Genomic DNA, 27,225 nt, shown 5'->3' on the forward strand with positions numbered 1-27,225 from the left:
TATAGAGGTCCAGTCCCCATCAGCCACACCATCAGGGGCTCATTCACCTGCACATCTACTAATGTGATATATGCCTTCAATGCCCCTCTGCCATGTACATTGGCCAAACCGGACAGTCTCTACGCAAAAGAATAAATGGACACACATCTGACATCAGGAATTATAACATTCAAAAACCAGTAGAAGAACACTTCAGTCTCCCCGGTCACTCAATAACAGACCTAAAAGTTGCAATTCTTCAACAAAAAGCTTCAGAAACAGACTCCAACGTGAAACGGCAGAACTGGAATTAATTTGCAAGCTGGACAACATCAAATTAGGTCTGAATAAAGACTGGGAGTGGTTGGGTCATTACAAAACCTAATTTCCCCCTCCTGTTACTCACATCTTCTTGTCAACTGTTTGAAATGGGCCACTCTCATTACCACTTCAGAAGTAATTTTTCCTCCCTTGGTATCCTACTGCTAATTGAATTGTCTCGTTAGACTGACCTACTTGGTAAAGGCAACTCCCATCTGTTCATGTGCTGTGTATTTATACCTGCTACTGTATTTTACACTCCATGCATCTGATGAAGTAGATTCTAGCCCATGACAGCTTATGCCCAAATAAATTTGTTAGTCTTTAAGGAGTCACAAGGACTCCTCGTTGTTTTTGCTGATACAGAGTAACACGGCTACCACTCTGAAACATAACACAAGAGTTACTAGATTCTTCCATATCTTAATAGAGAGATTGCCTAATGGACATCTCCCTCCCATTCACCATTTTATAGACTACTTCCCCACCAATTTGCAATTATAACACCATGGGAATTATACCACTTGTTTACTTTCCTTCTGTTATAAGCAAATATTTACAATGAAACAAACACTGAAGGGGGATTCAGTATCTTCTTCCTGATGCGCATCCATAAAAGTCAAAACTGGATCATAGCAGCAGTTACAGTAAACACAGTTGGAGGCAGGGAAGAATTCAGACTACATTAGAGGTGGCTGACCCAAGTATCTAAAGGACACTAAGGAAGTGACAAGAGACTACTTTGCAGTGAATGGACTATTAAATGAGTCAAATAGACTCACGATTAAAGGCAATGGCATTGTAATTCCAAACGGAAGGAGAGGAGAAATCCTAAACCTCATCCATGAAGGACATAGAGGATTAACTAAACGCTAAGAATGGGCCAACCAGTATGGTGGCCGGGCATCAGCAAGGGACATAAAGAATAAAGTATCTGCAAGTGAACATTGCAGAACTAACAGACCAATACAACACATTTAATAACAATACCTCTACCACACAGACCTTGACAGAGACTAGTTTCAGATATATGTGAATTCAGAGGACATCCTTATCTGATCTTTGTAGACTATTTTTCCAGGTATATAGAAATAAAGTACTTGAAAGACATAACATGTCGCAATATTATCGAAAACTGAAGTGCACTTTTGCTCACTTCAGTATTCCAGAACAACTAGGGATGTACAATGGACCACAATTCGCTGCAGCAGAATTTAAATCCTTCTGAACAAAATATCCTTTTGATAATATTACTAGCAGCCCACATACCCACAAATGAATGAAAAGGCTGAGAGAGCTGTACAGCCAGCCAAGAAAATCCTACGGCAGGAAGATCTATTCCCTGCTCTTCTGAGTTAAGATAAACACCAATAGCAACTACTAGAGATAGTCCAGCACAACTCCTCATGAGAAGACAGTGTCGAACCACTGTTCCATCTTAGGAAAATAACCTATTTCCAAAGTGGCGAGACATGAAGAGAGTAGCCAAATCGGATAAAAAGGCTAAAGGAGCTGATGAACACTTTTACAACGTATTTCACTCAGGCAGAGAACTGCCAGGTCCAGAACCTGGTGATTATGTGTCAAATTGGATGGAGGAAAAGGATGGACAACTCCAGTTGTCATAAAGAAAAAAGAATTAAGCACCCAAATCATATGGGATTGAGACTGACAGTGGAGAGTTCAACAGAAACCATTGACATTTACAGTTTGTTCCTCAGGAAGAACAATCAAATGAACAAACTCTACAGAAGGCAGATGCAGAACAAGAAGATGATGACTCAAGGATTCCAAACCAACCACAGCCACTCGTTGAAACTAATGGACAGCCAGATGACCAAGTTGTTACACATTTATGTTGTGTACTTAGAAAACCAGTATGATTCAGAGATACTTAGACTGATAGGTACAGAACTTCAAAGCAAGTGTGATAGTGTAAATGGTACGAATGTAGTACTTAACGGGGAAAGTGGAATGGAATGCTAACCTGTATTATACTGTTCAGCCACTAGGAAACACTGTGTGTAAAATACTTCATTTAAACAAGCATCAGCCATACCTGTCGGAGTATTAAAGGATCTTATGATAAACACATCTGGTGTTTATCTTGCTCAGAACAGAAGGAAATTCTGTGACCAGTCCATGTCTGATACAGAAGTACATGACAGGTGATGAGCTGAAGATGTTGGGGTTTTGCAGGACACAATAGCAGGGGATAATATATATTTTAATATATAACATATTGTAAACCTGGAGTGGAAGCAATAGGCTCAGTCATGCTGTGGGGATGGTGCACGCACAGTCTGGTCATCCCTAGCAGCATGTTCTTTGCATGGAATCTAATGAGATTTTAGCTGTTAAAATCTAAAAAGCTTCTACTGAGCATGTGCAAACTGATTTTTCAGAGGCTTATAACTTGGCCAAATTGGGGTGGATTTTCATGGAGACAGCAAAAGGTACATCCATAACCACTGCCCTCCCCACCAAATTTCAATGGCTCTGTGCCAAAGCATGGGGGTGCTAGAGCTGTTCAAAGGTTATCAGAATCTAACATAGGCAAAAAACGTATTTTTGCCTACCCTCAGTCTCAAAAACAACTGAACTATTTTGGCTGAAAATTTCAAAACTAAATATCAGCCTGAGGCTGACACCTGGGATGGAAAATTCCAGCCCAAACAGAAAGTTTGGCAAAGTTAGAAGCAACTGAAAACTGGCTCTTATATTGGGAAGTGTTGGACAACCTTAATAATAGACTATGCTAGCAACACGGTCTAGAATTTGATTAAAAGAATTCTGTTTTGCATCTGGCTGATTCTGGCTGATTTTCTTTAGGGAAGAATACACTCTTTCAGCAAATGTTTCTATCACTGCATGCTGCAGAGGAGTATCCACATTTAAATTTTTTTAATAGTATGTTCTCCAGATAAATGTTACATACAAAATGCTCTCAAGATTTCCTGTACCATTGCTCTAAAGGGGTTAGGATACAAGACTCTTCTAGGACTTTTTAACTGAAGTCTTTGAAAAGCATATCGCAACTGATGATCATTTGCTAGTGAGAAGAAGGCTACATATGGTGTCAAATGTATAATTTTGCATTTCTGTGGGTCAAATCCCACTCTGTGGATGTGATTCTATGGTGGATGGAGCAGAGGAATTTGAAGACTTCATACAAGTCTGGTTAGGTTTGGCCACTGCAGTTACAACAGAGTTACCCAAGTATAACAGGGCAGAATTTGCACCATAGAAGCTTTATTACTGGTGATGAAATGCAAACCAGGAAATAAACAAACAAACAAAAACCAGCTTGCCTTAAATAAGTTGCAGAGTGGATAGTTAGAAACCCGCACCCTCAACTTTTTAGTAGCAAAGTGAACAACATTGAGCAGGAGCCACTGAAACAGATGTGAAATCTCACAATGCCATTTAAATAGTCACTTCTCAGAGAACAAGCACAATGTCCAGTCCCACTTTGATAATCAGCTCCCACTCTGCCATGATTTCCCTAACTCCACTACTCTGATAACATAAAATCAATGAGAGCCCCATTGGAGTGTGAAACCAAAGTGCCATAGGTAGGATCTGTATGCAGTGTTGTTGTACCCATGTCTGTCCCAGGATATTAGAGAGACAAGGTGGGCGAGGTCATATCTTTTTATTGGACCAACTTCTGTAAGTGAGAGAGACAAGGTTTCGAGCTCTGTGTAGGTTGAAAGCTTGTCACTCTCACCAACAGAAGTTGGTCCAATAAAAGATATTACCTCATCCACATAGGCGTCAACGCCGTGGGTGCTCTGGGGCTGGAGTGGGAGCGGGGCCTGGGGCAGGGCCAGGGGTCGAGCACCCCCAGCACATTCGAAAGTCGGCTCACCCACTTTGTCTCTCTAATATGTAGGATCTAGTAATTATGCTATTTTAACTATTTGCACAGCTTCAGCAACAAACAACATTGACATCTTGTTAATGTATAAAACTGTTTTACTACTTGAAAAACATGTAGTATATATGTTTTTTAAAAAATGCACTTACCTTACACCAATACCTCAGATAGGTCAGCTCCATGCTCAGACTGGGTTCCATGGCTGATGTGATATTAACGTAAAGGTTTATGCCATGGCACCACAGCACAACTGTATGGGAAAGAACATATCTGTCTTACCTATGCCTGTTTGTAACTACCATGAACAATCTCCATCTTTCATTAAGAACTAGCCTGTAATAAGCCAAATTTTTAAAAGCATCAATTCTAAGAATTTTCCGAAGATCATAAACTCACAAGAGAGCTGGAACAGTAACATGTTCCAGGAAAAGGAAACAATTCTGAAAAATTGCAGCTTCTTCTTTTCCAGCTTTTTTTTTTTTTTTTAATATATAAAATCACCCAAGCATTTGGCAGTGTCAGGACTGCATGAGTCATATCCTTGCTAACTGGAATACTTAAGTAAGCTTGTTCAGCATTAGGTATGTTTGTAAAGAAGTGAATAAATAGTAATTGGAAAAGAAAAACATAGATTTTTTAAAAACATTTTTCTTCTCCCACCATTCTCTAGTGACCTGACCTGAAATAACTGCATTTATGTCACTGCACTGATATGTTTGATATCTTTAGACTGAATAACCTATTGGGATTCACTAAAAAAGACCCCTGCTGCATTGGTTAGAAAATTCCAAAATTAGATCACTCTACCGTATTTCCATATGAAAACTGCAATTGTTAGAGGTAGGCAAAGTTCATAAAGTTTAAGGTCTCAGTGGCAGCTGGGTATGTACACTCAGAAAGACAGAACCTGGCATTCAAAATTTCTGAGATGAAATACAATATAAAATCACCTTTAATATAATTGCCTAAAATCTTCTTTTGTATATAGTATTACATTTAGAATGGATTTTTTTTAGCAGAATAGTTCAGTCATAAACCTCTAAACAGTAGAGGAAAAGAGCACAAATCATGAGCAAATCTTTTCATAAAAAAATGTAATTGGTATTAAATCATTTAGCAGTGTTTTGCTTTAAGAAAAACCCAGGGTGAGAAGACTATGTAATTACTCTGAATATGTAAAAATTTATTCTTTCAAGCTTTAATATTTAAAAAAAATAACCATTGGTAGAAAAACAAACAAACAAAGTTTCTTTTCAGAAGGCTAATCTGACTCAATCATACTTTACACACTGTGAGTAGCCTCTTGGTTATCCTCAGTTTTCTACAGCTTCATTTTCCTACAAATGGATTTGCAAAGTTCAGTGGATCTAATTTTGTTCACTTGTCAGATCATTTAGTTTTTCTTCTCTTTTTCTTATTTGGTATTTTCTTATTTTTTTCTTTTTCAGCTACCTCCATTTTGGTTTTACTCATTTTGTGGGTGATGAAATGTCTTTGAGCTACTATTCTCAAAAACATGTGTGTTCATGTTAGTACATATATGTAAATTAAAAGTGAGCTATTTTTGATTGTGCATTATAATTAAGAATATAAAGGAAAGAAATTTGGCTAAATGGAAAAAGACCGGATCAGTGGAATCAAAAATCCCAAATTAACTGAAGTCAAAGGGAGTTTCCATTGATGTCAATGGGCTTTGAATAAAAACCTTATCCAAAGAATTCCAGATTTATCCCAGGTGGCGAGACCACAGTACTCTAGTACCATAGGGAGGAGGAAACAGAGAATTTACAGTATTTGTCATGCATTCAGTGCAAACCCACTGAAGACAACAAGATTGCACACAGTGTATGTCAGCACAGAATTGGTCTCAAAGTTCTTACCTTGCCCGCAATGCCATATCTTAAGTATTTTGTATTATTCATTATGCTGTTTAATTTATGGATCCAGTTTTGCTTTCAAATTTGTACACACAAGGACTACACTGTGAGATAATGATCTTCCCTAAATAAGGGCAGCACATTATTACATGCCCTTTATGCATCCCAGGAAAAAAGATTGTGACTCAGACACAGTTCCCCTTCTTGTTTTCCTGCTGCTCTGGGTAGAGAGTAAACTGCCCCAGGTGTAGACCAGTATAAGGTATGCTGCCCCATGTGCTGGGGAGATTGGAGCTGAGATTCTGCCTGTTCCCCACCCCATCCTGTCCCCATATTCCATGAGGAAGTAAGCAGCAGCCCCATGGAACCTACTTTCATGTCTGTGCTGCTACCTGATGTTATTTGCCAGCAGAGAGATGTAAGGAGGCACCTTGGGCTCCTTTAGGCCTCTGTGCTGCACCAGCTGGGGTAAAATTTGGTGCTAAATAACTTCAGTGAGAGTTGCCTAGGTTAATTTAGTATAAATGTTGGGTCCTACAAGAACAATGGGGTCAAAGTTAAAGGTTACTGTGAATATCTTACCTTTTGCAATTCCTAACATTTTTAATTTTAAAAGTGTAACCTTAATTTTTGTGTATTTAATTCTAACCTCACAAAAATGTAACATACTTCCAATTGAGCGGAATTTAAAATATGGGGAAGATTAAGGAAGTGAAGGGCACAAAATAGCTTTTTTGTATATCCACTTTTAATGAAAAAAATACTGTATGAATAGAAATGGAAGTATAACAAAGGATTTTCAATTGATTTAGGAAAATACAGTGATAAGTAGAGCAAGGAAAAACAGACATTTTAACTCTCAGTTATTCATATATCACTGAACTGTTTAGTACCTACCCACAGTCATTTCTGTTCCAAAACAGTCTACAAAATAAAAACAAAATATATGGTACTTTTACTGAAGTATTCTCCATTAACAACCATAAAGTCTTATTTATTCACCACTGTAGTGTCCATACATTACTTTTCCATTTCTTGCATGCCAAAAAGTACAAATGAATTTTAAAAAGAAAAGAATTTCTAGCCAAGTATACGGCGGTGGAAAGAAAACTTTATCTGTTTCTTCACAATTTAATAACTTGAAAATGATTGCTAGCAATATAATTCTTTGATGAAAATGATTGGTTAGTGCTATTTTAATGAAAGTACTTTTTTAAAAAAAAGTGCAATCTTTTAGACTTTATAAAACAACCTAAAATTGACATTATCAACATGCCAGATACCTGGAGCATAATCTTGAGCCAGAGCCAGATTAGATTTAGGACAATTTCCAAACATTTTAGGCATGAAAAAAATAAAAACAAAAAAGAAAACTAAACTAAAATAGAAGCACATGAGTGTGTTCCAGTGTTCCATATATTAACACTGCCCCTGCTGTATGTCTTAGTATGGTCCAACTCCCAACATAGAGACTATTTATATCAGTTTGTAGTGTGTCCATATCTTCTTAAATTGGAAGAAATATCTTTAGAAAAGAAACCTGATCTACTAGAACATATAATGGGGCTAGATTAGCTTCAATTATGTTACTTGAAATAAAATATCCATTATATAATGGATAAAATATCCATTATATTAAGCTACCGGCTGGCAAGCATTAAATCAAATATAGACTTTTATATATTCTGTATTTCTAGTGAAGTGTTACAACAGAACCTTTTTTTAAAACCTCTTGGCCAGCACAGAACAAATACTGGATTTGACTGCCTCTTATTGGTTAGTTGAGAGTTATGAAGAGCCCTGTCTCTTTTGGTATTGTATTCTAAGCTTTTCCAGTTGCTCTGCACACTGCATCTGAGCCAGTTTCAATGTCCGATTCTCCTCTGTCAGTTCTGCATACTCCTTAGCCAGCTGAGCAGCATCCATGCTCTCCTTTTCTGCCTGTTCCAGCCTGGCAATCAGCTCCTTTCTGAGGATTAAGAAAACAGGAAGATAAAAGTTGAAGTATGTATGTGCCATTACCCAGGGTACGCTTTTGAGCATCACCTGTGGTCTTGGTCCCTAGGAAAGACAACGCTGTAAGGTTTTCGCAAAAAGAAAAGGAGTACTTGTGGCACCTTAGAGACTAACCAATTTATTTGAGCATAAGCTTTCGTGAGCTACAACTCACTTCATCGGATGCACCCCCGTAGCTCACGAAAGCTTATGCTCAAATAAATTGGTTAGTCTCTAAGGTGTCACAAGTACTCCTTTTCTTTTTGCGAATACATGGCTGTTACTCTGAAAACTGTAAGGTTTTGTGTTGATTATAGAAAACTTTTAATGCTGTTGCAGTACCAGATGTATATCCCATGCCTAGAACTGATGATATACTGGACATTTTAAGCAATGATAAATATCTCAATTCTTTTGATTTAACTCAAAGTTATTGGCAGAACCCTTTGGATGAGGATGCACAGAAAAAAATCTGCTTTCATCACTGATATAAGACTCTATAATGTTACCAGTTGGTTTAATTAATGCTGGAGCCACCTTCCAGAGGCTGTTAAACCAAGTGTTAAATGGTTTACAGAACTTTGCAAGAGCATGCGTGGATGACGTTGCAGTATTTAGCGACACTTGGGCTGATCACGAAGAACACTTGGAACTGTGCTGTCAAAAGTCAAAGAGGCAGGCGTAACTATAAAAGCCTCTGTAAAACTGAAGTAGCCAGAGTTCCTTATTTGGGACACTGGGTAGGGGGAGGTCAAACATCCCTATGCTTTGAAAGTTGAAGCTATTGTAAATTGGCATGTATCCCAAACCAAAAAATAAGTCCAATCTTTCGTAGGTCTGGTAAACTACTACAGACAGTTTGTGTGGGGGTCCAGTGACATTGTCTCTGCCATCACAGATTTATGTAAAAAGACCAAGCTAAACAAAGCCTTTTGGATGAAAGCCGTGCCAGGAAGGATTTGATAAGGTAAAGAACATTTGGTCTGAAAAGTCTGTTCTGGCTAGCCCTGATTTTGACAAAATGTTTAAACTGTGTACAGATGCATCAGACATTGGTCTGGGTTCTGTGATGATGCAAACAGGGGAGAATAACATGAACCATGCAATTGCTTTCTTAAGCAAAAAATTTACACCAAATGAATAGAATTAGTCTGTCACAGAAGAGGAATGCTATGCTATAGTGTGGGCAATTAATCAACTACCCTGTTCAATTGAAAATTCAGGGTCTTAACAGATCATTAGCCATTGATTAGGCTAAACAAACCTAAAGGCTCAAATTCCACGCTTCTACACTGGAGCCTCTTACTTCAGGAATTTGATATGGAAATTGAGCACATAAAGGGAAAAGACAACATGGCAGCAGGTGCCCTGTCCAGGAAAGAGGGGCCTGACCAACTGCCTCTGGGTAGCCAGTGGCTAATCCTCCTACAGCTTTGTAAGGGGGAGGTGTGATGGGCTGTACCCCAATGTTCATCCCTTTTATAGCTCACAGGGCTATGATAAATTTTGTACACAGTATACCCTGTGAAGTATCATTTGAAAACTCATAATTTGCTGATCATTATTGTTCTGGTAAAATATGTATGAAAACATTGTATGTAAAGTTATAAGATTCTACTGTATGACATTACTAAGGCCTTGTCTACACTACACAGTTGTGTTGACAAAAGGCAAGTTTCATTGACAAAACAGTGGACGTGTACACACAACAATTCTCCCCCTGCCGATTTAATTCTTCTACTGCTACACAGACATAATAAAACCACCTTGATGAGTGGCACAGCTTTTTGAGACAAAGTTAGAGTGACACAGTGTCAGTGTAGACACTGTGCTTGCTTATGTTGCCCTAAGGGGACTCCAGGTGGTGTCCCACAATGCCCATCATGACCGCTTTGATAAGCAGTTTCTACTGTGCTGCCCTGCAGCCAGGTACACAGGCATGCATCCCCCCCCCCCTTAAAGCCCTGGGAATTTTTGAAATTCCACTTCCTGTTTGCTCGGCATGGACAGCTCACATTACATCTTCCCAGCTGATCATGCTGGCTTTCCGCAGCAAACATGCTCCCATCTGGAGTACACAGGAGTTGCTGGATTGGTTGGGTCTGTGGGAAGAGGAGGCTGTGCAGTTGCAGCTCCAATCCAGACATAGGAACTTTGATACCTATGAGCAGATTGCTTGTGGCATGGATGAGAAGGGGTACACAGCAGTGCCATGCTAAGATCAAGGAGCTGAGGCAGATGTACCAGAAATCAAGGGAGGCCAACCGTCACTCTAGTGTGGCACCAAAAACATGTCACTTCTACAAGAAGCTGCACGCCATACTCGGTGGCAACCCCACCACCACCACCAAGAACCCCATGGATATTCTGGGGGGACTAGAGGCTGCAGCCAGTGGAGTCATTCCCAAGGACTAAGTGGTGGACAAGGAGGTCAAGTTGGAGGATGATGTGGAACAGGCAACAGGCTTGTCCTGTGGCATGGAGAGGTGAAATTGAAAGGTGACATGCAAAACTAACCAAAGGAAACAGATTAAAAAAAAAACCACACACATCAATTTTGAATTGTTTCTTTCCATGGTACACAACAGGGCAGGCACCACAGATTCCTGTTCAGATTTGCAGCTCATGAAATACTGCAGGATCAGCCTCTTTTTGTTCATAAAGCTCATCACAAGCCAGGTGATCAGTCAAGGATCCATGCTTTCAGGCAAGTGCAGTTGAAAAATGGCGTGAAATGCAGTGAGAAGTCCTTGGAATCATGGAACAGAGAAAATTGCATCATGGGGCGGTAAACCTGCCCCTATGATGCACTGTGATCCATTCCCAGAACTCCTAGTGGGAGAAGTTGGCAATTTGCACAGTGGGATAGCTATCCACAGTGCACTGCTCTCTCTCTCAGTGCTAGAGCACCAACTGTGGACATGCTCCGCTGACAGAAAGAGCGTTGTGTGAACATGCACAAGTGATGTAATTACAGCAGTTTATGATCGTTGATGTAACTTAAATCGACTTAACTCTGTAGTGCAGACATGGCCTAAGACACGTTCCAAGTCCAACTAGGGGCTCGCTGGCATAGTCCGTTCCCTTAACTCACCAACCAGTTCAACCCCTTGCTTCAGGAAGAGTTTACTTTAAAAGTTGCCTTGTCCTTTTCATCATCCTGCTTCCCACAGATTAAGTAACTTTTTAAGCATTTATAGCCCTGTGAGCAATTAGCTCCCAGTCTGGGCAAAACAATGCTTGCAACTTGTAGGATCATCAAAGCTGACAACTTTGCCCGCTGTCTTTCAAATCTGTACTCTATGCCCTTATCTGGGGCCACTGTCTTCTTTCTCTTTGTTCTTCCCTCAGCATCCTTTTAAGGTACCTCAATTTATTCATACAGGAAAATCTTATAGCCTAATATGGAATAACTTCTCCTTGCTAACCAGATCATATTCTTTGTTAAAAAGCAGAATGCTATTGATTGATTCTTTCCTCTTTTCTTATCCTATTAAGTTGAAGAGAACATTTCTTACTAGGCTGCTATCAACAGGAATTTTGCCTGCCTAAGGACTGCAAGATCAAGTGCAAATGAGTAGTAGCTAAAAAATTGTATGGGTTATGCAATCCATTTAAGAGGAATAAGTTTGTATTAATTTAACTGTATTAATAATTTAGTTACATGAAACTTCCTTTCCAGGATTTTCATCACTGGGGCCAGCTGAGGTCTTCCTCAGAATGTCTTCCCACTTATTCCACTGGGTGCAATGCTGGACTGAAGGCTTGAGCTTTTTCAGGCTACCACTTCCTAACTTATGAATGTTCCAGGTAAATTACTTCAGATTTATTCTTCATTACTTTTCTTATACTTATGCAGTTACATGAAACAGAGATAGAATAAAGTAAGCAATCAGTAACCAGAATCTTAAATCACTGCTTTTCAGCACAGCTTTTAAAGGTAAAGGCTTTTAAATCCATGACAAATTTTAGGGGAAAAATATTAGTACTCATGAAAATCAGACACCAACAATACTTAGCTGGAATCAAGCCAGGGGCAGTGCAGGCAGACACTATACAAACTTGTACAAATCTGTAAATGAATATCAATCCTGACTTGCAAAACCTGGATCAAAAGAGACTTTGAGCAACCACTTTTCCCAACTTGCTCTACAGACAGAGCCCATAGAGTATAACCCCTTCCTGGGTTTGGCTTTATTAAATAATAAGTAATAAAAAAACCCAGATAATCAAGATCACCTCAAACCTTCTCCACAAACAGTTTGTGTCTAATGCTCCTTCCCTCACTGCTCAGCCCACACCTTAGATCCTCTTTCCTAGAAAGCCAATTGCACCTCTCTTATATTCAGGTAGTATAAAATATCGCCTGCCTCTGAGTCAGCAGAACTTACTTATTCTTTTATTGTCAGTATCAACACCTGTTAACAGAGTGGGGTAATGTTTCAGGCAAACACTATCAGCCTGTTACAAAGGCCTAAGATTAGAATACCAGGGAACTGCTAAATGTTATGAATGGTGTGGTTTACAATGCCCACAAAAGGCTGAGACCACTTACTAATTTTTGCTTATGACCTAACCCTGGATTTGAACTAAGCTTTCAGAGTCTGAAGTATACCACAATAAGCTCTTGCACCATCTAGCCTTAGTTATGGATGCTTAATAAACAGCGCTAGCATTCTGTAATCTGTGTTTTCTTTTAGCAGCTACACTGTGGTTAAAAATTAACATAATTGATAAAGCATTTTCTAACATGTTGCTAAGACACTTGAGGCTATGAGGGAATCTGTAACGTCCTTTTTCGATGTTCACTTTGTTTTTTCTGTGAAAAGCATGGTTTACATGGTAAAAATGTAATGAAATGCAAGTCTTACAGTAGCAAAAAGACAAATTAAAGAAACTGGCAGAGCCTCAATGAAATGATTTTCACCCCCCTGCTGTTGCACAGTACAGGCTCTTTTTGTGGCGAGCAGAGGTGCCTTTTTATTTCACTCATTCTGAATAAATAATAAATACAAGCAAATTCTGCTAGCTCATTTAGAACAAATAAAAAACCAACATATACTAGGGTGGAATGTACCTTGTAGGCATTGCCCCTTCATGGGAGCGGTGCATAGCCGCTCCTCGCCCCCCACTCCTGTGTGAGAATGAGGAAGGATTATGCCTCTGGATATGTGATTTACAGGGGCATGTGCCACCCCTTAAGAAGATGTAGCATGCATGTCTGCTGGCTGCTGGCAGGGCCACAGCCCTACCCTTCCTCATTCAACATTTTGGGGCTGCTCTGACCCATAGGCGTAGTTTGATTTCTATATTTTTGGGGAGGGGGGCAGCTCCAGTCAGGCCAACAGGGTCACACATGAGGGGCAAATTCTGCACCAGCCTGAGGCTTGCAGTTTGGGGGGGAAGGTGGGGACACTGCCCATGTTCTCATCTCAGGTGGAACTAGGAGAGTGCAGGGATTGCAATGAGCTGGCTCCTGCTTGGGGAGAATATTCGAACAAGGACCAGTAACAATCTGGTTTTTAAGATATAAAGACAGAGCCTGTGGTCGTGCCACTTACAGCATGCTTCAGCTGCGTAGTCCTAGCACATCTGAGCACTGATCAGCATGGCAGGACAAGTTGAAGTGTCTTTTGGGATTAAATGAAGCCAGTGTACCTCTCTGATATGGTAGTGTTTTACAACCTTTTTGCACAAGTGCAGATAACTACACAAGGTACAAGTCAGTGGAGAATAAGGCCTACAGTGGGTAAACTGAGCAATCTGCAGAATAGGAGGTTGGAGGGTTTGTGTTACACAGCATTTTTAGGAACATTCACAGGTATCAATGAAGTCCTCTGCTCAATGTGCAACAGCTGTCAAAGAAAGCAAACAAGATGTTAGGATGCATAAGGAATAGGATGGAAATTAATATGAAAATTATATTGCCATTCTATAAATCAATAGTGTGGCCTCATCTGAAACACTGCAGTACTGGTCACCCCATTTTAAAAAGGAGACTGAAGTACGAAGGGGTTCAGAGATGATTAGGGGCAGGAAAACTCTCTTATGAGGAAAGAGTGAAAAGTTTGGGACTCTATCTTAAAGGGGATGAATAAATGGGGCCATGATAAAAGCATACAAGTTAAAGAACAGCATAGAGAAGATAATTCAAGGGCTTCTATTCTCCCCCTCTTGTATTATAAGGATAAGAAAACATTAAACGAAATTGAAAGGTGACATGCAAAACTAATCAAAGAAAATAGATTAAAAAAAAGAAACAGTAACACACAACACACAGTTAGCCTGTGCAACACATTGTCATCACTGAGACTAAGAGGAGCAGACATTTAGAGTATGTCCACACTACAATATACCACCTGCAGCTGACCTGTGTCAGCTGACTCAGGCTTGGGCTGCGGGACTATAAAATTGCAGTGTAGATATTAAGGTTGGTGGGTCCCAGAACTTGGGACCCAGCCCGAACGACTACACTGCAATTTCAGAGCCCTGCAGCCCGAGCCTGAGTCAGCTGACACGGGCCAGGTGCAAGTGTTTTATTGCAGTGTAGGCAAATCCTCACATGGCTACTAAGAATATCCAGAATTTATAATAGCAATTTTTTAAAAAAAATAATCAAGATTTGTGGGAGGGATATAAACCTGGATACTTTGGCGCATACACCCTCCTCTAACTATGGGAAATTAGAAGGAAACTTTCCGTAAGGACAGATTATCCCATAAATACCTTCTTGCAGAGTTTCTTCCTCTGAAGCAGCCGGTCCTGGCCAGAAAACTGGATTACATGGACTACTAAACTGATCCAATATGGGAATTCCTATGTTCCCCAGGCAAACTGTTTTTGAAATAGTTGTTAAGTATTGCTTCTCTGAAGTCTCTTAATGTGTCAGTAATAAGCCATCTATGTCAAGGGTGGTTTAGCAGCGATGAGGATGAACACTAATAGAAGCATGGAAATCCCCCATCTCCGGTTCATCTGAATGCTTGTACCACATGAAAGGTTTGTGTAACCAGGGAGCCTTTTTTCTTTTTCTTTTTTTTTTGGTGGGGACGGGGGTGTGGTGGGGTGGTAGAAAAAGAGAGAATGAACTAACGTGTAAGTCAGGGCATAAACATACCCTCAGCTAGGGGTCTACTACAATACACATAGAGGAAAGGAAGTGAAAAGGTATCCCTGGCATAGAAAAGGAACAATCCTAGACCACATTTACTCCAGACATATGTTAGAATTGTTTGGGGGAGGAAAAAGATAAAACTGGCCAGAGCTAATAATACAAAATGTAGCTAGCAACCAAGACAACTCTAATATTTAACTGCATAATCCACGGTCATTAGCTAGTAATAGTAATATAATAAGTGCCCAAAATAACCAACCATCCTATCCCTTTCACCCAAAATTAGAGATCTAACACATCTGTCATGGAAATATAATAAGTTACAGGAACATAAATTAAATTACATTCACTGATCTAAGTGTGGTATATTCTTGCCTCCACACCCCTTTCTTCCTTTTCTATCTCTTCTTCCATTTCAGGTTGAATTTGTCCCTTGTCCTACATATCAGAACAAATTCTCTGCTGGTGTAAATGGGCAGAATTCAAATTAAGTCAGAGTTGTGCCCATTTACAGAATGTCTCCTCCCAGTCTTGTCCTTTGTTCTACCCCATAATTCTCAGTTTTTGATTCCCCTCATCCTATCCATCTCTCTCATTCCCTCTTCCTCATGAGGTAACTGCGTTCATTGCTCCCACACGTACCATGGTTTGTGCTCTTACTATCTGCCCCACCCACAAAGAAAAGGGGGCAAAAAGGCTCCTGCTGTGGAGTACAGCAGTTAGTTTTAATCCAATTCACCACCTCCCTTTATAGCTTTGTGCTCCTGCCTCCCTCTGCATTCTGTAGTGAACAGCACATTGCAAAGGAAGAGGCTCTGATGGCAGGAAGAGAAGGCAGCCAGGAGAGGGCCCCTAAAGCAACAGGAGGCCAAAAGAGACACACCAGCTGGTGCTAACTTCTTAGCACTGGCTGGTAGGCTAGCACGCAGGACAAAAGTGAAAACCAAGATTGTTAACTGCCCTGCATTTGCTCTAGGTACTTGGAAAGAGGAGAAGACAAGAGAGAAAAATTACACATTATTTATCTTCCATATTTGTAAGGCATCAGTCACTTTGGTATGTAAACAAAGTTATGAAGAAAGCATTTTATAAAATAACCCTTTTCAGCTGTAGTTATTCAAATGTGCTTGTGGCACTGACATCTATTTATGCTTATGATTGTGATTAAGTTCCCTCCTTGATAAATTCTGATCTGTGCAATGGCGCTAATTTACCATATGATCTTTACTGGTCTGCGGATATTTTCTTAGAAGTAACAATGCGGAGTATTCTGTTTAGAGCAGATATCATCTTGTTCAATATTTTGAACACAGAGTTTTGTATCATCAGGCTTCCTGGCAGTATGTGTTTGACCTCTGCATTCCACAGGTAAGCTAATCTGTGGAGAGGAAGTTCAGAATGCTGGCAGGGTAGCCATCTAACATAAGATCTCTTTACTTTCAGTAAAAATGTGAACTGAGTGGAAGAAAAACATTGCACAAGTTACTATTTGTTCAAAATAAAAGCGAGAAATCATTTATGTATTTATCAGTTCATTGTATTCAATATTTACAAGCAAGGATTGTATTTGCCTGGCATATTACACTATTATGAATCTACATTTCCATAAATGTAGGTTAAAATTTGATAATATTTTGTAGTAAACTTGGGACATCTGCAGTAGTCCCTAAACTGGTGAAGTTTCAGAAAGCTCAGAGAAGACTCCATTTTTGAACTTCTGTCATTCAGACAGACTTTTCACTCCAGCCCACTTCTTTTTAGAAGAGACAAAACATCCCTTTCTTCTAATTTATGGAATATTTAATATCCCATTTCATCCCAGCCGGTGTGATCCACTCTAGTCTATTAAATTTCAGCAAATACCCCCACTTATATCTTGTTCCCTGTAACTTTCAAACTGTTTCTGTCTAGAACAGTATTGTAATATCCAAAAAATTAGTCAACAGGCCAAAAATCTTTTTCTCCTTCCTCTTTTTTAGATTAAATGAATTGAGAGCTGGTAAAAGGTGCTGGACTGACATCCTTATCTGTCCAGGCATTTCTAATGCACCCGCCACCATGGTATCTAGGTATCATGTATATCATTAGAAGGCTCATAACAATAGTCCAGAAAGAAATTACATAGACACTCTTGCTTGGATATACTTTTGTGTATGCATTTGGCATTCTCCAGAACTAAACATATTTTATGTGCCTATTGTCATAGTATCTGTATATACATAACTCTGCACCCAAAAGACAAATTTCATTCTATCATATGCAGTAAACTATTTTAAAAGATTTTTATTAAGGAAAAATCTAAAAGTCTCAAGTGTGTTTTGCTTGAAAATGTGTGTAGCTCATTCAGGTATGTATCACTTGTAATAAAACATTAATCTCAGCTTTCTGTAAAAAAAAAAAAAAAAAAAAGTTAAAAAAATAAGGCTGCCTTTTTAAACCTGGGTACCTAAAGTTAGGCACTTAAATCCATAATTTGATATAAAAATATCTGACTTGGATTTTCAGAGGTGCCAAGCATCAATGGCTCCCATTGAAATAATTTGGGTGCTAAATATGGATTTATGTAACTGACTTTAGACAACCAAGTTTAGACAAGTGTGAACAACCAAGTTTAGACAAGTTTGAAAATTTTGGACTGACTAATATCTGAGGTGGAACAGATGAATAGTCTCAATTTCTTCCCAGCTAAAGTGACAAAAATACATTGTTAGCAGTTACATATTATGTTATTAATTTTAATTTTGAATTCTTTTCCTTGTTTTAGATCTACTCACAATAAATCGGTTCCATTCAACTTCTGGACCAAACCTTCACAACTGGTGGCTCAAATCCCAGTAAATGCATATATCCAAATTTGCACACACAACCACACATTTGGACATGCAGACATTTATTTTACACACGCATATTTGTATTTGGCAGGTTATGCTTGTGCAACTTAGGTGGTCAGTTTTAAAAATCTGTCTGTTACAGTTTTAGGATCCCAAATTCAATAATCTTTTAAATCATGGCAAGATTTGTTGGATTTTCCATGCCATTTGGTCCATTCTCCACCTTTAGTACAAAGAATATGGCTTTTCCTACCCAACATATACTTTCAATATACTGACATTGGTGGTACAGCCTGACCAACTACTAATGCCAAACAGTCCCTACCTCAGCCAGGCACAAAAACCAATTTGTCTCAAAACAGAAATTATAATTTGTTCTGAAAACAATTCTTAAAGATCAAACTATGGGCTCTAACAGTGCATAAAAAACCACATTCTGGAATGTATCCTTAATATCATAGCTCTCTCAGCTGGCCTCAGCTAGCAGTCATATCTGTCACACAATAAAATATCTGTATGGCTTAATGCAGGAGGAAAAAATAAGAAATCGCTGCAAAAATCATTGGAATTAATAGAAAAATCCCTGCTAGTAGGAAGTTTGTTCAGGTAATAACTGAGGCCCCAGACCTGTGATTGCCCCTTTGCTGGCAGATACCTGCATCCTTACAGGCTCTAACTGACTTCAGTGGGATTCTGCAAGAAGGCCAGGTGTTCACCCATCTGGACCCACTTGCAGGTCTGGGGCTTAAAATCTTAACATTTTTTACAGTTGGATCTCTGCTCAGACCTCACCTTCTTACATAACCCCAAAAGGAATATCCTGAGTTGGGATATCTGAGGCAGAAAATTATGCTTTTGTTGCACTAAGAAAAATCCAAAGTCCCATAGCGTCAGAATTAATGGTTTGTTGAAGGATGTACTCTTGAATTAGCTTTTTATCTGTCACTCCACCCCAATCTAAGGCTTGGTGAAACACAGCTACAACAAAAAGGGCTTTTTCTGTGGGATGGCTGGCTTTTTGTTAAAATAAAACCCAAATACCATAGAACAGAAATGGAAAGTATAGTAGATTTAGGATCTATTAGAGTATTCTTTTCAACTGAATTATTCTCACTCTTTCACTCTTCACTGAAAATGATGAATCATTCTGGTTGTCAACATTAACTACACCTTGGAAGAATCCAATTAGCATCAAAATGTTTTGTTTAATCTGTTTATATAATTGTGGTGATCAACAACTGAGCACCATGCTGTAAAGTCAATGCAAACCATTACTATAAAAAGGATGGAGCCAATGAGAACAAACCATCAACTGGATCAGAAAGGCCAGGCAAGAGAATAAACGTAATGTAACTCAGGCAAACCACCCCACCAGGCTAAAGAAAACAGAAAAAGAAGAGGAGTCAGGAAATGCAACACAAAACAACTGGACAGAGAGGGACCAAAAAAAATGATCAAAGGTAGATCTGCCATAATAAATGGGTCTTCCAGAAGGCTTGTCTACATGCAAGGTTGCAATAGTTTAATTTAAGGTATGATTTTAAATTACAAATCAGAGGGTCCCCACTGTCTTTGCAGAGGTTTAACTAAAGTTCATTAAAAACAAATTTAAGCTACACAGAACTAAATCAGTCCTAACACTGAAATAAGGGTGTCTATGCAGGGGATTGCACCAGTTTAAACTGGTGCAAGCCTGTGTGAATAAGGCCATACAGTTTCCTGAAAGCAGCCAATAAAGGGATTCTGGTTGATGTCCTTCAATGGACAGTTGCATAATTGAGAGCCCTGAACAGTTAAAGTTCTGCTCTCATCCTGGTCATGGCCAAACCTTAGGGCAGAGACACGGCTTGCTCTGTCCAATTGTAGTTTTCCCAGGCAGAGGAATAGGGTCACAAAGACCTTCTGGCCTAGATTATGAAGGGTTTCTATGGATCAAGATCTTGAATGTTAGCTTCCTCACTCAAACTTTTACGCTTTTAGATTGTTTACTCAAACAAAAATACCATTTTTCTTTAATACCTACTTCTGGCAGCATTTTCGACTTTTCCTTCACTAGCTTGGAAATCATATTCCATGTGAATGGTTCTGTAGTAATTTTAAAATAATTATGAAAGTTTTTCTTCATGCAAATTACACTTCTTTTCCTTTGAATGTATAAGTAAATACTGAGGTTTCTTTGGAGAAAAGTTACTTACTTTCTTTCTTCCAGCAGTGCAATTTCCTTTTTGACCTCATGATATTCTTCTGCTATTTGGCAGTGCTGTTTGAACACCTCCATAGATTCCGTAGAGTCATGGCAAGGAGGCAGAGGCTTCATAAACAGAAGAAAAAAAATAATGTAATGCTTCTGCATGTGACTGAAACATTAGAAATAAAATCTTGTCTATTTAAAAACAGAGAGTTATGATGTGGGTCCAATCCTGTAGTCCTTATTTAGGGAAAACATCCATTTACTACAAGGACTGCAGGACCAGACCAAATGTTATTACTGTTATTTCCCATCTGTCACATGTAAACACAAACCTTTTAACCTTTCAAGTATTTTCATAATTTTCCTTGCCAGCTTTGCAAGCCATCAGTGAAATTTGGATTAGAAGAAGGATATTCTCCCTTATACAACATTTTCATCAGATACAGTGAAGTAATAATGCTAAATTTGGGGCACCAGTTATATCCACACCACAATATAAAACAAAGTATTTATAATTTCACTGAAGAATCAAGCAGAAAATTAATTTGACTTGAGGGTGGGAAGAGCTCTAATTCAAACATCTCTAAGATTTGAAAAAGTACACAGAGGAACCATTGGCTAAATAGTTTTGTTTTCATAGACATGCTTCAACGCCCCCCGCCTCAGCATGCCACTTTATGGAACATGGTCTTATAGTTAAAGAACAGGACTGTCAGTCAGAAGATCTGGGGCCGAGTTTTGCAATTTACTTCCAGGAAGCCAGAATTTCAAACCTAGCAGCCTCTATCCCAGCTCTGCCACAGCCTTTGATGTGACCTTAGGCAAATGTATCTCTCTGTGTCTCAGTTTTCACAACTGCAAAAGGAAACAGACAGTACTTACCTAAGGGGTGAGATGAGGCTTAATTCACTAATATTTGTAAAGTGATGGAAGGTGCTGAAGAAGTGCAAAACTATGAGGACAATGAAAATACTTCTTTAAGAGTATTCAGATAATAGGGACCCAATCGTCCACCATTGAAAGTAATGGGAGTTTTGCCACTGACTTCACTCTATGCAGTGCTATATTAGTACAGCAAGTTGTTTTTAAAAGAAGAATGTAAACTTTGGAAATCCACTATTGTACATACAGCAAATAAAAATACCCCACCCTGGGACTCCTCTCATGAATTAAAACTAATGTGTTGAAAGTACAATTTGGAGGAAGTGGAGGTTGATGGGTATTGCTCCTTCTAAAAAATGCAACTTAATTCAGACATCAGAGATGAGCTTCACACTTTGTCCATAATACTTGTAGGAAATTTAATATTTTTAAATTGGTAGCCATGAATCAGTCAACTGCACATGAACTCCACATAGCATGATCAAGCCACCTGTTTAAATCAAAAGGAAACACTTAAAAATAATTCTTCTACCGTCCTGCTAAGGAGCATCCAATTGCCCTCTGGAATAAAAGTGAATCTATTTCTACCCCTCATAGCTCTATTTGGACTCTTCTATTTAGGGAGGAGTATGCTTTCAGAGACTATGGCAGGAATGGCAGCACACTGGTACATGGGTTATTCCTTTTTCTGACTCTGAAATGTTTTGCTGTAGCTAAAGTTACAAAGCATAGTTTTGATTAAATCTACTTACAGAGAAAGAACAAAAGGGTTTTTACCTAATAATGAGTCTCTTTCAGACGTGCCTTAATGAAGAAAAATGGTTGATGTGATGCAGGCCATCTGAATTAACTGTAAGTGGTATGTAGTTTTTAAGAAATTTGGATGTACAAACATTTATTTTCAATACAAAATGAGTTCTGAGGGTTTAAATTAAGACATTTATAATAATACTGCTGTGAACAAGTTGTTTTCAAAAAACAGCTTTGAGTTCAGGTGAGGTCAGAGCCCCAGAGAGGGAGTTTCTCATTCCTCAAGAGACAGACACAGGGATCAGTTTTAAATGGCAGGCCACAATTTATATGAAAATTTAACATTGGAGAGGGGCACTATCTGCCCTATCTCATATCAGGCATTTCAGGAGGGTCCATTGCTGGGTTTACAGGGCATCTATCATAAAGCTCATAACTCAGGGTAGACTCTCCACTGCCTGCCCCAAGGATTCATCTTGCTCTGCTGAATCCCCTACACTTCCCCAGTATGAAGGGGACAGAAGGTACCAAAGAGGTACCCCGGTCTGCAATGACTTCAAGTATTCCTCATTCCATAGACCTGGGGTCCACCAGTGAAATCCTGTATCTCTAATCTGGACACACCTGCTGCAAATTGGGATGAACTAACACTCTTAGAATTCCTCACATTAAATTCCTACCTTTTATACCTGTTTAATCCAACTGTCTCTCCATCATCTATAAGGAAGGTGTAAAAACCCACTAGTCTTAGCTAATTTGGCCCCAATTGGAAACATTCCTTCCTGACCCCTTAAACAGGTGATCAGTCAGACCCTCAGCAACTTAAAAAAACCCAATTCCTAAATTATATAAATATAGGGAGACAGGTTGGGTTCAACTACAAATTGGATCAGAGGCCTGATAAATCCCAGGCCAGGGTTTAAATAAATTATTGTAGGAAGCAAGAGCTAGTCAGCTCACGTCTCTCTAGCTGGTCAACAGGCAACGGAGCATCCAGTGGAGGAAGGGCCTACCCCATGTATATACACCCCATTTTCTTTAAAGCCATCTGGCACCTAGTGGATCCAATCAGGTTTCCTATTTGTTAAATTGGTGGGTGGCAGTGATGATGCTTCCTGGGAAAGGGGTTTTAATTATATTTTACTGTGGGTGAGCTACAGCACCATCTGTATATCCATCCAAATAATCAGTGTAAATTTAACAAGACAAAAATATAGAAGTTGCAGTGTTCTATTCCAGGAGTGCAAGGGTGAGCCAAAGCACAATCTCTGCTGTCCATCAGAGTAACCAGCACACAAGTTTATCACAACAAAATCTTTTAAAAGTACTCAGTGAGAAATCCCATTAACTATGATCCTTAAAGGAAAATGTTTAGCTTCTTCAAATCTACCCAGTTTACACCAGTTTAAAAACTAAAGCAGCATTCAGTTTCCACATTACAGCTTTCCACTCAAAACACACATTTAGAAAGCTAAAAATTATCTAGTCATTTTGAGAATTCGTAGCTCTTTCTCACTTGGAACCAGTTGCTGACTCTCATACCTGCTTCCCTCATTGTTTCCTCTCCAGAGTGTTGCTTTTTTCTTAAAATGACAAGTTAACCCCCTCAAAATACATTAACAGATAAAACCTAGCAAAAATCCTAAACAATTAATCAGACAACATATTGTTCACACATCTCAATCACAAGAGGTCCCTTCCAACTCGAACATCTAGGAACTCTTCACTATGGAAATTAAAAAGAACAATAACTGTATAAACCTTCCCCCCCCCGGGTAAACAAGCTTTGCTAAGCCTGTAGCATTTCAAAAACCATGCTCAGTCTATGATACAATAAAATAGAATACAAAAGTAACACTTTTTTTCAGTCCTCAGAACCAAGTGGCAAGCTCTGGATCCTGTGACTTTGGGCCCATTCCCTCCTTCCGTGGAGTCTCTTGTTCCAGGTGTGAAGGCTCATGTTTTGATGTTTGCAGAAAGCCTAATATGATTTAGGGCCAGCGCAGCTCTGAGTCCGCCACAGAATCATAGAACTGGAAGGGACCTCGAGAGGTCATCTAGTCCAGTCCCCCGCACTTGTAGCAAGACTAAGTATTATCTAGACCATTCTTGACAGGTATTTGTCTAACCTGCTCTTAAAATCTCCAATGATGGAGATTCCACAACCTCCCTAGGCAATTTATTCCAGTGCTTAACCACCCTGACAGTTTGGAAGTTTTTCCTAATGTCCAACCTAAACTGCCCTTGCGGCAATTTAAGCACATTGCTTCTTGTCCTATCCTCAGAGATAAGAAAAACATTTTTTCTTCCTCCTCCTTGTAACCACCTTTTACATACTTGAAAACTGTTATTGTGTCCCCTCTCAGTCTTCTCTTTTCCAGACTAAACAAACCCATTTTTTTTTCAATCTTCCCTCATAGGTCATGTTTTCTAGACCTTTAATCATTTTTGTCACTCTTCTTTACATTCTCTCCAATTTGTCCACATCCTTCTTGAAATGTAGTGCCCAGCACTGGACACAATACTGCAGTTGAGGCCTAATCAGCGCGGAGTAGAGCGGAAGATTTACTTCTCGTGTCTTGCTTACAACACTCCTGCTAATACATCCCAGAAGGATATTTGCTTTTTTTGCAACAGTTTTATGACTCATATTTAGCTAGTTGTCCACGATGACCCCCCACCTCCCTTTCCGCAATACTCCTTCCTAGGCAGTCATTTCCCATTTTGTATGTGGGCAACTGATTGTTTCTTCCTAAGCGGAGTACTTTGCATTTGTCCTTATCGAATTTCATCCTATTTGCTTCAGACCATTTCTCCAGTTTGTCCAGATCATTTTGAATTTTAATTCTATCCTCCAAAGCACTTGCAACCCCTCCCAGTTTGGTATCATCCGCAAACTTTATAAATGTACTCTCTATGCTGTTATCTAACGGCATGTCTTCACTGGAAACGTTAAAATGCTCAGCAGTGCTTTAACATGGCTTGTGTAGTCGCGGCAGAGCACTGGGAGAGAGCTCTCCCAGCACTCTAAAAAAACCCACCTCCACGAGGGGTGTGGCTCCCAGTGCTGGTGAACTGTCTACACTGGCACTTTACAGCTCTGAAACTTGCAGCGCTCAGGGGGTGTTTTTTCACACCCCTGATCGAGAAAGTTGCAGTGCTGTAAAGTGCCAGTGTAGACAAGCCCTTAATCATCAATGAAGATATTGAACAGAACCAGACCCAGAACTGATCCATGTGGGACCCCACTCGTTATACCCTTCCAGCATGACTGTGAATCACTGATAACTACTCTCTGGGAATGATTTTCCAAACATTTTTTTCACTCACCTTATAGTAGCTCCATCTAGGTTGCATTTCCCTAGTTTGTTTATGAGAAGGTCAGGGAAGACAGTATCAGAAGCTTTACTAAAGTCAAGATATATCACGTCTACCATTTCCCCGCATCCACAAGGCTTGTTACCCTGTCAAAGAAAGCTATCAGGTTGGTTTGACATGATTTGTTTTTAACAAATCCATGCTGACTGTTACTTATCCCCTTATCGTCTAGATGTCTGCAAATTGATTGCTTACTTATTTGTTCCATTATCTTTCCAGGTACAGAAGTTAAGATGACTGGTCTGTAATTCCCTGGGTTGTCCATATTTCCTTACATTCTTATTTCCCTTTTTATAGATGGGCACTATATCTGCCCTTTTCCAGTCTTCTGGAATCTCTCCAGTCTAATCGCTGATGGCTCAGATATCTCCTCAGTCAGCTCCTTGAGTATTCTAGGATGCATTTCATCAGGCCCTGGTGACTTGAAGACATCTAATTTGTCCAAGTAATTTTTAACTTGTTCTTTCCCTATTTTAGCCTCTTCTGATCCTATCTTATTTTCACTGGCATTCACTATGTTAGACGTCCAATCACCACCAACCTTCTTGGTGAAAACCAAAACAAAGAAGTCATTAAGCACCTCTGACATTTCCACATTTTCTGTTATTATTTTCCCCACCTCATTGAGTAACGGGCCTACTGTGTCCATGGTCTTCCTCTTGTTTCTAATGTATTTGTAGAATGTTTTCTTGCTACCCTTTATGTCTCTAGCTAGTTTGGTCTCGTTTTGTGACCATCTGAGGACTTAAGTTAGAAAAGCCGTTACTAATAATGCTTGATTTATTTTTAAAGCTGCATTTGAGAGAAAATATACAATTTTTGAAACTGAGATTCCATAGAAGATAGAGAAGGCTTGTTATCATCTCCATCTCCCTCCCAACACAACATTATTCCCAAGAGTACCTTTTCTGTTTGACTTTTTATTTTATTTGTTTTCCATACTTTGCATCTAGCCACTGTGCCCTGAAATATGGACAATGTCAAACCAAGAGAATTTTATTGCAATAAGCTACACGTTGGGCAGCATGTACACAACATTGTATCTGCTGATACACATGCTGGGCTAGGGGAACTATTTAGCAATCTTCTTTTATCCAGGGGCAGTCACATTTCATTTTGCCTTTTTTATTTAATGAAACTAAATTGGCATGCAACTAAAGTGGATTGAGAATTTCTGAAATTCCATCAAAACCTTTTTCTTTTTTCTATTTTTTACAAGCTTACTGAATAACTGAAATTTTTTGAGAACTTGAAATTTCAGGGAAAGGTATTTGCAAAAAGTTTCTACATTGTTCATGAAAAATAATTCTATTAGCTCTATATGAAGTACAGGCAGACTCATTATTTGATAGCAAACTAATCTCTATCAAACACACGTAAAATGGGAGGTATAATGCTCTGTCCAACTCCCTGGCTGCCAACCAGAATGTTCAATTTAGCAGAGAGAGTTTATATGAGCCATAATTTCCCCCTGACCTCTGGAATAATCTCTAAGTGCTCTAACTTGGCAATCAAATTTGGTGAAAATGTTAATTTCTGGGTATCCCCATAGATATTCACTATGCCTCTCTAGCTTCAGAGTGTGTTCTCAGCTATCATCCATGACTAAGAATTAGCAAACATCAGTTTTGTCTAAAACTTTCTTGAACGGGGCCTTCCTTTCCCTTACTGGGCCCTCAGGGTCTGTCAAGGCTCCTGTTTGTCTGCAATAAGTAATTTTTGTTAGTCTCCTTGAATGACACTCCACCATTTGTCCCCCACCCCAAACTTTGTTCCCCACTTTCTTTTTGGGATAGTGTTGTCTTGTGTCTTTACAATTTAGAATCGCCAAAACAAAGTGCTTTATAAGAAGAAATTGGAATTTGAAACCAACACTGTATCATATTTCTGTATCATAACACTGTATTTTGAGGATTGGATGTGCCACTACTTAATGTACTAACTTTCTCATTTCAGTGATCATGTCGTAGGCTGGCTGGCTCCTTAAAGAGAGTTAGGTCCAGCCTCCTGTGATAAATCAGCTGCCT

The 27,225-nt window shown here is 39.2% G+C and overlaps 1 protein-coding gene across 8 annotated transcripts in view; it reads right to left on the minus strand.

The window, feature by feature from the left end:
* Nucleotides 1–6,806: 6,806 nt before the first annotated feature.
* Nucleotides 6,807–27,225, minus strand: part of MAP3K7CL (MAP3K7 C-terminal like) — a 77,607-nt gene continuing 57,188 nt past the window's right edge. For all 8 annotated transcript variants that reach the window (XM_074971019.1, XM_074971003.1, XM_074970998.1 and 5 more), the window contains 2 exons: nt 20,193–20,308; nt 6,807–8,026 (listed from right to left, as the gene is read on the minus strand). In XM_074971019.1, coding sequence (XP_074827120.1) covers nt 7,846–8,026; nt 20,193–20,308 — 297 coding nt within the window. In that variant the 3' untranslated portion in view covers nt 6,807–7,845. The remainder of the gene's footprint in view (nt 8,027–20,192; nt 20,309–27,225) is intronic.

Source organism: Natator depressus, chromosome 1 (genome assembly GCF_965152275.1).
Source record: "Natator depressus isolate rNatDep1 chromosome 1, rNatDep2.hap1, whole genome shotgun sequence".
Lineage (NCBI taxonomy): Eukaryota > Metazoa > Chordata > Testudines > Cheloniidae > Natator > Natator depressus.